At 42.1% G+C, this 14471-nt stretch overlaps 1 protein-coding gene and 1 pseudogene across 2 annotated transcripts in view; both read right to left on the reverse strand.

Annotated features, from left to right (window-relative positions):
- Positions 1-6776: 6776 nt before the first annotated feature.
- Positions 6777-7484, reverse strand: LOC139385288 (cyclic pyranopterin monophosphate synthase-like; annotated as a pseudogene).
- Positions 7478-14471, reverse strand: part of LOC139385247 (molybdenum cofactor biosynthesis protein 1-like) — a 42266-nt gene continuing 35272 nt past the window's right edge. The window contains exons 10-11 of one of the 2 annotated variants that reach the window (XM_071130396.1): positions 8836-8883; positions 7478-7806 (exon numbers count right to left, since the gene is read on the reverse strand). In XM_071130396.1, the coding sequence (XP_070986497.1) occupies positions 7619-7806; positions 8836-8883 (236 nt within the window). In that variant the 3' untranslated portion in view covers positions 7478-7618. Of the gene's footprint in view, positions 7807-8820; positions 8884-14471 lie in introns of both variants that reach the window. The other variant, XM_071130397.1, reaches the window with a different exon arrangement.

Raw genomic sequence — 14471 nt, forward strand, 5'->3', positions numbered from 1 at the left:
GTCCCTTGCACTTTGTGTATTTCATTAATATCGTTCATGCTATTGCTGACCAAACATTTAAAGGTAGACTCAGCGATATGACGTAGATGCAGAAAGTAACCGGCAGAGTGGGTCAATTTCCTCAACAACTAAGAGCTTTTTGGTCCCCTGGCTACCACACGAACCCATGCTCATGCGCAGATACTGTGTGTGACCTCAATATCTGCAGTGCTGCTCATGTCAACTTCATTTCACTGAGTTTACCTTTAACACACGCTGATACTAATTATCCTGTGGTCTAAACAACTTTTACACCACATGATACCACAAGAAAAACAAGGGTACCAAAGCTAAATACTGCTCTCTACTGGTGGGAGAAGGTAGTCACACTGTACACAGTGGGAGTGTCCCCATATCACTAACACTTTATACCCTCCTGAGTGGCACATGGGTCTAAGGCACTGCATCACAGTGCTTGAGGCGTCTCTACAGCCCCGGGTTTGATTCCAAGCTGTGTCATAGCCAGCCGTGACCGGGAGACCCGTGAGGCGGCGCACATTTGGCCTAGCGTTGTCCGCTTTAGGGGAGGGTTTGGTCGGCCGGGATTTTCGGTCCCCAGCTGGACGGTGTTTCCTCTGACACATTGGTGCAGCTGGCTTCCGGGTTAAGCGAACTGTGTCAAGAAGCAGTGCAGCTTGTTTTTTTGTTGTATTTCATTAGGATCCCCATTAGCTGTTTCAAAAGCAGCAGCTACTCTTCCTGGGGTCCACACAAAACATTACATAATACAGAACATCAATAGACAAGAACAGAACTACATATATATTTTTTAAAGGCACGCGTAGCCTACATATCCATTATCTGTTTTTTTAAACCAGGTTTGCTGTTTATTTGAGCAAGTTTCATGCAATCATGGCTCTCTCTATATAATGTATGCTTTCTTGAATTAGTTCTGGATTTGGGGACTCTGAAAAGAACCCTGGTGGCATATCTGGTGGGGTAAGTGCGTGTAAGTTGACTGTTGGGATTTCCATCACATTGTTTCTTATGAAAAGAAGATATGCAGTCAATCTCTCCTCAACTCTTAGCCAAGAGAGACTGGCATGCATAGTATTTATATCAGCCCTCTGATTACAATGAAGAACAAAACATGGCACTCTGTTCTGGGCCAGCTGCAGTTTAACTAGGTCTTTCCTTGCAGCACTCGACCATACGACTGGACAATAATCAAGATTTGACTAAACTAGAGCCGGCAGAACTTGCATTTTGGAGTATGGTATCAAAAATCAGAGCATCTCTTTATTTACAACCATTGAATCTAGATGTTTTGGCCGTAACAGTTTACAATCTAAGGTAACGGCAAGTAATTTAGTCTCAACTTGTTCAACAGCCACACCATTCATTACCAGATTCAGGTCAAGAACTTAAGGATTGATTTGTACCAAATACAATGCTCTTAGTTTTATAGATGTTCAGGACCAGTTTATTACTGGCCACCCATTCCAAAACAGACTGCAACTCTTTGTTAAGGGTTTCAGTGACTTCATTAGCTGTGGTTGGCAGGGTCGCGTTTCGGAGGATGCATGCCTCTTGACCTTCACCTCTCCCAAGTCCGTAGGGGAGTTGCAGTGATGGGACAATACTGTAACTACCAATTGGATATCATGAAATTGGGGAGACAAAAATGTCTAAAAGTACAAAAAAAAAATATAAACCCTTTTTAAATAAGAAGTTAAGGTATTTATAAATGTTCATTTATTAAATCATTGCTCGTAATTGTTAGTAAGCTAGTTATTCACACAGTGCATTCAGAAATTCTGACTCAACATCTTCCACATTTTCTTACGTTAACTTAACCTAACTAGCCCAACTGTAAAAAAAAGAAATATATATATATATATTTCTAAATCCTCAATCTACACACAATACCCCTTGATGACAAAGCAAGAGTATTACAAATAAAATCAAAAATACCACATTTACATAACTATACAAACCCTCTACTTAGTACTTTGTTGAAGCACCTTTGGCACGATTACAGCCTTTAGTCTTCTTGGGTATGACGCAACAAGCATAGCATGCCTATATTTGGGGAGTTTCTCCCATTCTTCTCTGCAGATCCTCTCAAGCGCTGTCAGGTTAGACGGGGAGCAATTTTCAGTTCTCTCCAGAGATGTTCAACCTGGTTCAAGTCTGGGCTCTGGCTGGACCACTCAAGGACATTGTTGTCCTATTGGAAGGTAAACCTTAACCCCAGTTTGAGGTCCTGAGTGCTCTGGAGTAGGTTTTCATCAAGGATCTCTCTGTACTTTGATCCATTTATCTTTCCCTCGATCCTTACTTGTCTCCCAGTCTCTGGAAAACATCCCCACAGCATGATGCTGCCACCACCATGCTTCACCGTAGGGATGGTGACAGGTTTCCTCCAGACGTGACACTTGGCATTAAGGCCAAAGAGTTCAATCTTGATTTCATCAGACTAGATAAAAAAAAATGTCTCATGTTCTGAGAGTGGGCCTTTTGCTGAGGAGTGGCTTCCGTCTGGCCACTACCATAAAGGCCTGACTGGTGGAGTGCTGCAGAGATGGTTGTCCTTCTGGAAGGTTCTCCCATCTCCACAGTGGAACTCTGGAGCTCTGTCAGAGTGACCATTAGGTTCTTGGTCACCTCCCTGACCAAAGCCCTTCTCCCCCGATTCCTGTGTTTGGCCGGGCAGCCAGCTCTAGGAAGAGTCTTGGTCGTTCTAAACTTCTTCCATTTAAGAATGATTGCGGCCACTGTTTTCTTGGGGACCTTCAATGCTGCAGAAATTTGTTGGTACCCTTCCCCAGATCTGTGCCTCGACACAATCCTGTCTCGGAGCTCTACAAACAATTCCTTTGATCTGATGGCTTGGTTTTTGCTCTGACATGCATTGTCAACTGTGGGACGTTATATAGACAGGTTTGTGCCGTTCCAAATCATGTCCAATCAATTTAATTTACCACAGGTGGACTCCAATCAATTTGTAGGATTATCGAGGATGATCAATGGAAACAGGATGTACCGGAGCTCAATTTTGAGTCTGATAGCAAAGGGTCTGAATATGTATGTAAATAAGTTATTTGTTTAAAAAAAATGTATACTTCTGCAAAAATTTCTAAAAACCTGTTTTCCCTTTGTCAATATGTGCTTTTGTGTGTAGATTGATGAGGGGGAAAAAATATCAATTTTAGAATAAAGCTGGAAAAAGTCAAGGGGTCTGAATACTTTCCGAATGCACTGTATATAAAATGTTCAAATATATATATATTTCCTCATTCTTTTAACGTAGATATATGTTCTAGGTGATTTTTGAGACAAAGGCACTGCTGGAAGGTCTACCAATGGCATGCCCTTCTTTTTGTGAGAAATTGAACTGGTCACTCAATAATTATAAAGTATTAAGATTAGGGACTGCAAAAACTTTAATGACTAGTAAATGGTTTATAAATGTGGGAGTATTGATTAGTAAATTATGAACACTATAAATGCCTTATTGTTTATTACTATCTAGCCCAGTGGTTCACAAACTGTTGGTTGTAGAATGACATTAGTTGTGCATAGTTACAATTCATTATAAAGTATGCACAATTGATTGTGTAGCTCAATAAATTTGTAGATTATTTGGACACAGAGCAAAAAAATATAATAAATTGGCACCATTGACTTGCATTGGTTTTGTGCCACAAATGCTATAAATGTAGTATTTGGAAACAGTGGTCAGGTAAACAACCAAAGCATCAACTACTGTCATACCTTGTAAATAGACTGCTTACAGGGTAAGGAAATCAATATTTTGGTTTGTAATTTGAGTGAACTATGACAGAAGTGTATTTGGTTCACTAGCTTGCTACAGTGCCTTCCGAAAGTATTCATACCCCTTGACATATTACACATTTTGTTGTGTTACAGCCGGAATTCAAAATGGATTAAATATAACAAATAATCTCACCCATCTACACACACTATTCCATAATGACAATGTGAAAACATGTTTTTAGAAATGTTTGCTAATTTATTGAAAGTGAAACACAGAAATCTCATTTTGATAAATATTCACACTACTGAGTCAATAATTAGTATTGGCTCCTTCGGCAGAAATTACAGCTGAGTGAATCTTTCTGGGTAAATCTAAGAGCTTTCCACACCTGGATTGTGTAACATTTGCCCATTTTATTATTTTCTAAATTATTAAAGCTCTGCCAAATTGGTAGTTGATCATTGCTAGACATCCATTTTCAGGTCTTGCCATAGATTTTGAAGTAAAGTTATGTCAAAACTGTAACTTGGACACCCACTGTCTTCTTGGTAACACGGTGTAGATTTGGCCTTGTGTTTTAGGTTATTGTCCTACTGAAAGGTGAAATCACCTCCCAGTCTCTGGTGGAAAGCAGACAACCAGGTTTTCCTCTACGATTTTGCCTGTGCTTAGCTCCATTACGTAGATTTTTTTCTCCTGGAAAAACTCCCATCCTTAACGATGACAAACATACCCATAACATGATGCAGCCACCACTATGCTTTAAAATATGGAGAGTAGTACTTAGTCATGTGTTATGTTTATGGCAAATCTAATAGCACTTATTCAGGACAAAAAGTGAATTGCTTTGCCACATAACAACAAAAAATACTTATTGCCTTGTTGCAAACAGGATACATGTTTTGCAGTGGTGTAAAGTACTAAAGTAAAAATGCTTTAAAGTAGTTTTTTGGGATATTTGTACTTTACAACTTTCACTACATTCCTAAAGAAAATTATGTATTTTTTACTCCTCACATTTTCCCTGACACCTAAAAGTACTCGTTACATTTTAAATGCTTAGCAGGATAGGAAAATTCACTTCAGAACATTTTTTGTAGACCTCCACAAGGCTGGTTCATCCTTTGAGGCAATTTCCAAACGCCTGAAGGTACCACGTTAATCTGTACAAACAATAGTACGCAAGTGTAAACACCATGGGACCACGCAGCCATTGTACCGCTCAGGAAGGAGACTCATTCTGTCTACTAGAGATGAACGTACTTTGGTGTGAAAAGTGAAAATCAGGATAATGTTTGACAAAAAGGAAAACCACATGCATGACACCAAATACTTGATTTGGGTGTGGTCTTTAAGTAAAAATAATAATGAGTGCAATGTTTACATATTAGCTTGTTTATTTAATTAGTATTCCAAAGGCACAGTGCTGAATAATGAACATGATGAAAAGATAACTTATATCATGATAATTAGTAACTTTGGATATATTCAACAATCAGTGTATAGCACATTACTGTGTGAAATTATCAAATTAATTTAGTGTAACCTTAGAACATGGGTGTCAAAATCATTCCATGGAGGGCCGAGTGTATTATCATTATTTACTTTCAATTTGTGTCCAATGAAGACCTAGACACCCAGGTAAGGGGACTAGTTCCTAACTAATCAGTGACCTTATTGATCAATCAAGTACAAGGGAGGAGCTAAAACCAGCAGACACTCAGCCCTCCATGGAATGAGTTTGACACTTGCCTTAGAACATGAGGCAACAAACAATTGACTCCGATTGTCTTATCACAGGTGTTTGAGAGGTTAACGCACACCCTAGTCCAGGGTTCCCCAACTGGCGGCCTGTGGGCCAAATGGTTTTATTTGAAAAATAAAACAGTTTGAGCCCAAAATGTGTGGAATTTATTGTTGGACTGTAAAAACACCAGGAAATCAGCTCCAAGTGATTTTATTTAAGAAACCTGTTCAAGTATTCGTGTTTGAAATGATTCAGTTTTAGTCAAACATACAGGTATCGGTTTGGGCTACTTGCAGTCCACAAATTATTTGTAATAATGTTCCGGGACCCCGACAATCCGCTCAAGAAAAAAAATCATCCGGCAGCTGATTGATGATCCCTGCCCAAGTCCATATTTATTTTCTTTCCCAAAAAGGACTCTAGCCTCAACATTATGGGTGTATCACAAAAGTAGCTTCCTTGTCGCCATTCCTTCTTCTGCACTGATTTGGAGAAAACATGTGTGCGGGTTGGCAGGTCTGCAGATGTACTGTACAGATAAACATTTCTGATCATAAGAATCTGGTACAATGGAAGGACCAATACTGATCAGCAAGTCATGGCACAGCCTACCAGCCAGACAAGATGATGGACTTCTACTGATGAAGTCCATCTTCATCCACTGATGATGACTTGCAGTGAGGCATTTCCTGATCCTCTAAAAAATTTGAGATTTTGAAAGGAGATGTACCATGCAGGTTTGGGGTCAATTTCATTTTTTATTCAGTCAACTTGGGAAATGTAGTTTTTTGTATAGATCAGGTAAGAGTTAAACTAAAACAACCACGCATGTGTTCCCCCTATGCTCATAGACCCAGAATTTCTGCAATGGCGGCCATCAAAATGTTGGCTATTGTGTATTTCACACTGTTGGGGTAAAAATCAGAGTATAATGCTTGTAAACCCCAATACAAGTTCATGTCATCGTCACCAATCAATTGCATTACACTTAAAAATGACTACCACCACCGATTTCTATATGGCATGCTATGCTACCAGTTAACACAAGCATTTAGTTCTAAACCCGAAAAGAACAACTTCTAGATATCATAGAGCAAAAACATCCAAATCAGATTTTAGTTACCACATTGTGGGCCTGTTATTAAATATAAATAAGACGTATTTGATGAATATCCACTTTGTTAGATATGGTCTGCATTCCATTGATCCCTTTACCGTATGTACTGACCCCCAAACCTGGTGCCGTGGAGATCATTTTCCAGTTAGTGGTTAGGGCTCACGGTGGAAGTCCTTTTCCTCCGCTCATCTAGCTTGATGTCTGTGATGGTGATGTTGTGACTCACCACCTTGCACATGACGTAAAGCGTCAACGATGCCACTGTGACCGCAGTCAGCGTATCCATCTGGATACCACAGGCTGGTACAGCCTGGGCGGTCGCAGTAACAACGGCCGCATGGCATCGAGGTCGAAGCCGACAGAGGACCGGTCTAAGGGTGGCAGGTTGCAAAGCGGGATGAGTGCGCCCATGTTGCCTGCGTCACCCTTGGCTAAATGGTTGTTCCAGAGCAGGCGGAAGGCAGTGGGGCCCAGGTGACTGGTAGCTGTGGTGCTTCGACGTGTGGGGGGTTTGCTGCCCACATCCTCCATGGAGGCTTGGCTTTAGGCATCTGTGTGGGTCAATAGGGCAGTGGTGGGGTTGTCCGGCTTGGGGGGAGTCAGAGGAATTTGCGCCCACCCCCAAGTGTGTGGGGTTGTTTGAGTTTGGCTTGGAGGTCATCTCTGGAAGTTTGTCTGTGGCACTGCCTTATGCTATGCTGGCTTAGGTGGGGCCCTGTTTTAGCGTTTCTCAGTAGTGTGCGAAGGGAGGGAATCTCAGGGCTCCTTGTAGAGGCATTCTTTATTAAGTTTGGATTCCTGGCAAGTGTGTACCTGAGGCATGTCAGAATCAGCAGCCTTGGTTTGAGAACTGGGGGTTGTCAGTAAGTCATCAATCCCATATTCTCTGCGGGGCCAGTGTCACTACTGTAAAGGATTCTTTTGACAATATGGAACCACTGAGGGCTCCTTCCACACTGGTGGGTTCCCGAACAGCTGACATCAGGCAGCACTGTTAAAACTGTCTAGCCGGAATGGCACGATACATCCTTATTGGGTTGGCCACTTCCACTTCTGGAGTGGTACAGTTGGAGGGCCATAGCGGAGGTGAGGACTGCAGGATCTGGGATATAGACGAGGGGAGGGAGGACCACTGGCAGACTCTGGACTTGGGCAGGGACAGGGGCCTTTGGGGTGTGGTGTCTGAGAGACAGGGATGAAATTAAGATTAGGGTTTAGGGAGTCAACATTTAAAACAAAACAAAAACAGATTGCAATATTATCATTATTGCCATCCGTGCTTCTACACCTGCATTGCTTGCTGTTTGGGGTTTTAGGCTGGGTTTCTGTACAGCACTTTGAGATATCAGCTGATGTACGAAGGGCTATATAAATACATTTGATTTGATTCGATCAGTAATTTTACTTAAAAAGCTGCAACATGATTGAGGTAAAAAAGGCCTCGATCCAAGAAGTGGATCATGGTTTCCCATTTTGTACACCAGAAGAATACGATGCAGCTGGAATCACCACTCAGAGGTCGCTTCTGTGGGTTCGTGGGCAGTGCCATTGAGGGCTTTCACCATTTAGGAGAAGTCTGGGTGGGACTTGCTAAACAGGAGGGGTCAGCCAATGATTTATACTCCTTTGCAAACATTCCATCAAAGATGGTGGATAAATTAAGATGAACGACTCAAGACGTTTACCATGTACATTTTTTTCAAGGTTCATGTAAGTGGGCATTCCCTCTCTCTGTTCCTCCATAATCTCTGGCATGTTCACACGGGAGAGGGAACTGCTGGCTCTGGTCTACTTATTGTCCATCCCCGTTCGCACTCACATGACCAGAAAATGTGCCGGTGAGATGTCTCCTTTCCATGACCCAGAGAAGGTAGAGGAGGTCTTGCTTTCTTTACTGTCTCTGACTCCATTAACTGCAAGTGGCAGTAAATCGGCCCGTTCAGACTATACACACTCCAGCACAGTAGGTAGTGGAATGCACCTTTTCAGTTTATTAATGAACTTCCAATACACTCATAGAAGTAGAAAAATCAGCAGGCTAGTACAACTGTGTTCACTCAAATTCAATCAAATGGACTGAGGGTACGAGATTAGAAGGAGAGTGAAGATCAGAGAGTGAAGGAGAGAGAGAGGGGGGTGAGGAGATGGGTAGAGGAGAGAGAGGGGAAGGGAAGCGAATGAGTGAGTGTTACGTACAGTCGCGTCACCCACCGATGAGGATCATGGGTCTGTTCTTCATCTGGGAGATGCTGAACATGCCTGTGGGGAGGGACGGGGAGAAAGAGTGAGTTTTTGTGAGGACTTCAATGGAAAAGGTGGGCAAGATAAAAAAAGAAACAAATGATGATGTGTGGGAGCCTCACCTACCACCGTCTCTACCTGTTCTTCCCTCTAAATTCTGGGTCCCATTCTACATTTCATCCTGTCTGAAAAAAACTAAATGTGAGGACTTTGGAGCCCCTGGGGTCCTTTTACAAGAGAATATACACACAACTTTGGACACACCTTCTCATTCAAGGGCTTTTCTTTATTTTTACTATTTTCTACATTGTAGAATAATATCGAAGACATCAACACTATGAAATAACACATATGGAATCATGTGGTAAGCCAAAAAGGTTGAAAACAAATATTAACAAATAATTTTAGATTCTTCAAAGTAGGCACCCTTTGCCTTGACATCTTTACCTACTCTTGGCATTCTCTCAACCAGCTTCACCTGGAATGCTTTTCCAACAGTCTTGAAGGAGTTCCCACATATGCTGAGCATTTATTTCCTGCTTTTCCTTCACTCTGTGGTCCAACCCATCCCAAACCGTCTCAATTTGGTTGAGGTTGGGTGATTTGTGGAGGCCAGGTAATTTGTTGCAGGACTATCACCCTCCTTGGTCAAATAGCCCTTACAAAGCCTGGTGGTGTGTTGGGTCATTGTCCTGTTTGTCCCACTAAGCGCAAATCCAGATGGGATGGCGTATCACTGCAGAATGCTGAGGTAGACATGTTGGTTAAGTGTGCCTCGAATTTTAAATAAATCACTGAGGGTCACCAGCAAAGCACCCCCCACACCACCTCCTCCATGCTTCACGGTGGGAATCACACATGCGAAGATCCTCCATTCACCAACTCAAAAAGGACATGGCGGTTGGGACCAATAATCTAAAATTTGGACTCATCAGACCAAAAGGACAGATTTTCACCGGTCTAATGTCCATTGCCTGGGTTTCTTGGCAGAAGCAAATCTCTTATTATTGGTGTGCTTTAGTAGTGGTTTCTTTGCAGCACTTCGACCACGAAGACCTGATTCACGCAGCCTCCTCTGAATAGTTGATGTTGAGATGTCTGTTACTTGAACTCTAAAGCTTTTATTTGGGCTGCAATTTGTGAGGCTGGTAAGTAATGAACTTATCCTCTGCAGCAGAGGTAACTCTGGGTCTTCCTTTCCTGTTGCAGGCCTCATGACAGCCAGTTTCATCATAGAGCTTGATGGTTTTTGCTACTGCACTTGAAGAAACTTTCAAAGTTCTTGAAGGTAATGATGTAATGTTATTTCTCTGCTTATTTGAGCTAGTCTTGACATATGGACTTGGTCTTTTACCAAATAGGGCTACCTTCTGTATACTACCCCTACCTTGTTACAACACAACTGATTGGCTCAAACTAAGTCTAAGGATTTCAAATGACTGGGACTACAGATGTCATAGATGTCGATCCACAGCATCCCAAACAGGCTCAATGGGTGACATGTCTGGTGAGTATGCAGGCCATGGAAGAACTGGGACATTTTCAGCTTTCAAGAATTGTGTACAGATCCTTGCGAAATGGGGCCATCATGCTGAAACATAATGATGGTGGCGGATGAATGGCACAGCAATGGGCCTCAGGATCTCATCACGGTATCTCTATGCATTCAAATCGACCTCGATAAAATACAATTGTGTTTGTTGTCCGTAGCTTATGCCTGCCTTTACCATAACCCCACCACAGGGCACTCTGCTCACAATGTTGACATCAGCAAATCACTCGCCCACGCGATGCCATCTGTCCGGTACAGTTGAAAAGCACACTTATTCAGCGTGCCAGTGGACATCGTGAGCATTTGCCCACTGAAGTCGGTTACGACGCCAAACTGCAGTCAGGTCAAGACCCAGGTGGGGACCACAAGCACGCAGACGAGCTTCCCTGAAATGGTTTCGGACAGTTTGTGCAGAAATTATTCTGTAGGGGTGGCTGGTCTCAGATGATCCCGCAGGTGAAGAAGCTGGATGTGGAGGTCCTGAGCTGGCGTGGTTACAGTGGTCTGCGGTTGGGAGGCCGGTTAGACGTACTGCCACATTCTCTAAAACAACCTTAATTTCTCTACTAACATTAAATTATTCGGCAACAGCTCTAGTGGACATTCCTGTAGACAGCATGCCAACTCAAACATATGTGGCATTGTGTTGTGACAAAACTTCATATTTTAGAGTGGCCTTTATTGTCCACAGCACATGTGTAATGATCATGCTGTGTAATAATCTTCTTGATATGCCACACCTGTCAGGTGGATGGATTATCTTGGCAAAGGAGAAATGCTCACTAACAGGTATGAAAACAAATTCTGAGAGAAATAAGCTTTTTGTGCGTGTGAAACATTTCTAGGATCTTTTATTTCAGTTCATTAAACATGAGACCAACACTTTACATGTGGCGTTTAATATTTTTGTTCAGTATAAATCAGTGTGTGATCGAACCCTCTGTGATTAGGGTGCTGTTCTGATGCCATTGAAACACACTGAGCTATAGAAAAGGATCCAATTCAATAGCACGGTTGGCGACATTTCAAGCTAGCTTAAGGCTTAAGCTTAAGGCTGTCGAGCTGAGCCCACTGTGGATCCGAGTCACAGCACCAGTATAACCGGCATCAATGTGCTAGCTTAGCATATAGTGCTGCCTCCCTGAACTTGCTTCTGACTGGGCTTGAACCAGGGTCCTCTACCTCACCAACATACGAACTGATTGAGCTATCCATTTGATAGCACTAATTGTGACATTTCAAGCTGGCTGTGGAGTAAATTTACAGCATATGTTCTTATCTCCGTTACACAACAATGAACCTTGCAAAATGATGCACAGCGGGACGACATCCTGCTTAAAACATAGATGGTTGGGTAAACAACTTGTGTTAACATTTGTGTGCATACAAAATATCAATAATAGCACAACCGTTGTGTCGAATATGTAAGAGGCCTTAAAGTCGGTGTTATTCAAATGAGTTTTTCACTAATCAGCAATTGCTGAGAATGATGTCTGATGTCCTATTGCTAACTGAGTCTACTTTTAATGGGATGTTAAATGCTACACCAGAAGTTAATGGTTATACAGTGGGGCAAAAAAGTATTTAGTGAGTCACCAATTGTGCAAGTTCTCCCACTTAAAAAGATGAGAGGCCTGTAATTTTCATCATAGGTACACTTCAACTATGACAGAAAAAATGAGAAGAAAAGAAATCCAGAAAATCACATTGTAGGATTTTTTATGAATTTATTTGCAAATTATGGTGGAAAATAAGTATTTGGTCAATAACAAAAGTTTCTCAATACTTTGTCATATACCCTTTGTTGGCAATGACAGAGGTCAAACGTTTTCTGTAAGTCTTCACAAGGTTTTCACACACTTGTTGCTGGTATTTTGGCATATTCCTCCATGCAGATCTCCTCTAGAGCAGTGATGTTTTGGGGCTGTTGCTGGGCAACACAGACTTTCAACTCCCTCCAAAGATTTTCTATGGGGTTGAGATCTGGAGACTGGCTAGAACACTCCAGGACCTTGAAATGCTTCTTACGAAGCCACTCCTTCGTTGCCTGGGCAGTGTATTTGGGATCATTGTCATGCTGAAAGACTCAGCCACGTTTCATCTTCAATACCCTTGCTGATGGGAGGAGGTTTTCACTCAAAATCTCACGATACATGGCCCCATTCATTCTTTCCTTTACAGGGATCAGTCGTCCTGGTCCCTTTGCAGAAAAACAGCCCCAAAGCATGATGTTTCCACCTCCATGCTTCACAGTAGGTATGGTGTTCTTTGGATGAAACAGCATTCTTTGTCCTCCAAACACGACGAGTTGAGTTTACCAAAAAGTTATATTTTGGTTTCATCTGACCATTTGACATTCTCCCAATCTTCTTCTGGATCATCCAAATGCTCTCTAGCAAACTTCAGACGGGCCTGGACATGTACTGGCTTAAGCAGGGGGACACGTCTGGCACTGCAGGATTTGAGTCCCTGGCGGCGTAGTGTGTTACTGATGGTAGGCTTTGTTACTTTGGTCCCAGCTCTCTGCAGGTCATTCATTAGGTCCCCCCCGTGTGGTTCTGGGATTTTTGCTCACCGTTCTTGTGATCATTTTGACCCCACGGGGTGAGATCTTGCGTGGAGAGCCAGATCGAGGGAGATTATCAGTGGTCTTGTATGTCTTCCATTTCCTAATAATTGCTTCCACAGTTGATTTCTTCAAATGAAGCTGTTTACCTATTGCAGATTCAGTCTTCCCAGCCTGGTGCAGGTCTACAATTTTGTTTCTGGTGTCCTTTGACAGCTCTTTGGTCTTGGCCATAGTGGAGTTTGGAGTGTGACTGAGGTTGTGGACAGGTGTCTTTTATACTGATAACATGTTCAAACAGGTGCCATTAATACAGCTAACGAGTGGACGACAGAGGAGCCTCTTAAAGAATAAGTTACAGGTCTGTGAGAGCCAGAAATCTTGCTTGTTTGTAGGTGACCAAATACTTATTTTCCACCATTTGCAAATAAATTCATAAAAAATCCTACATCTCATTTTGTCTGTCATAGTTGAAGTGTACTTATGATGAAAATTACAGGCCTCTCTCATCTTTTTAAGTGGGAGAACTTGCACAATTGGTGGCTGACTAAATACTTTTCCCCCCCACTGTATGTGTTCCCTGTTTGTAAATGTAAATTCCGACAGTGTCGGTGTGTGTGAAGTTGGAGGTCTTGAATTTGAGTGATTGACAGTCCTTAGTGCTTCATGTTGAGTCTTTCTAAATTTGGGTTGGATAATTTATCAAATGTTTAAATTATGGTTTGGAAAGGAGCAAAAGGAGGAGAGCACAAAGTGTGGGGACGGTGCACTGCTCAAATGTATTGAGTCTAGGGAGTGTTTTCCTTCCTTCAAACCTCATCTTTTAGTGACCTCCGAGAGGGAGGTTAGAGAACCCACTAGATAGCTTGAGCTATCCATGATATACTTGATAGTAGGGGTTTAGTTTTACCATGTTATCACAACCCTAAAGTGCATCAATACACACAGTACAATTAATTACGTGCAAGGCTCATAGTCTGTCTTGCTTTGACACCCGAGAATGAAGGAAACTAGCATCCCATTGGCATAAAACAGAACGGATGGAAGGTTCTTTCCCCAGTCTCATTGGCATTAAGGGTGGTGTGAAATTATTCTCTTCCCTGTTCAAGTCAATATGTTTTCTAAGTGTTGTGAGAACATCAGAATGATCATTGATCCAGAGGGACTGTTGGAAATTGACTTGAATGTTTTAGTATGTTTATAATTATATAAAAGTGGAGAAGCAGTAGTAACCAACGTGTTATGGGTTAGATGGAATGATTAATGATTCATGTGCAAATGTATTTGTGGCCGGAAGCAAGGGCATGTGTTTGAGACAGAATGTTTGCATAAGGGTGTAAGCTGCAGAGTCTGGCAGGACGGACATCAGTGTATTCTGTGGAGTCCCAAAAACCAAGGCGTTAACCTTACAGGGAATTGGGAAAGCAGAATTTCATATGACGGCCGGATATTTGTGTGGCTAATAAATTAAGGAAGTGGGTAAGAGTC

This window comes from Oncorhynchus clarkii, chromosome 26 (genome assembly GCF_045791955.1).
Source record: "Oncorhynchus clarkii lewisi isolate Uvic-CL-2024 chromosome 26, UVic_Ocla_1.0, whole genome shotgun sequence".
NCBI classification, from domain to species: Eukaryota; Metazoa; Chordata; class Actinopteri; order Salmoniformes; family Salmonidae; genus Oncorhynchus; species Oncorhynchus clarkii.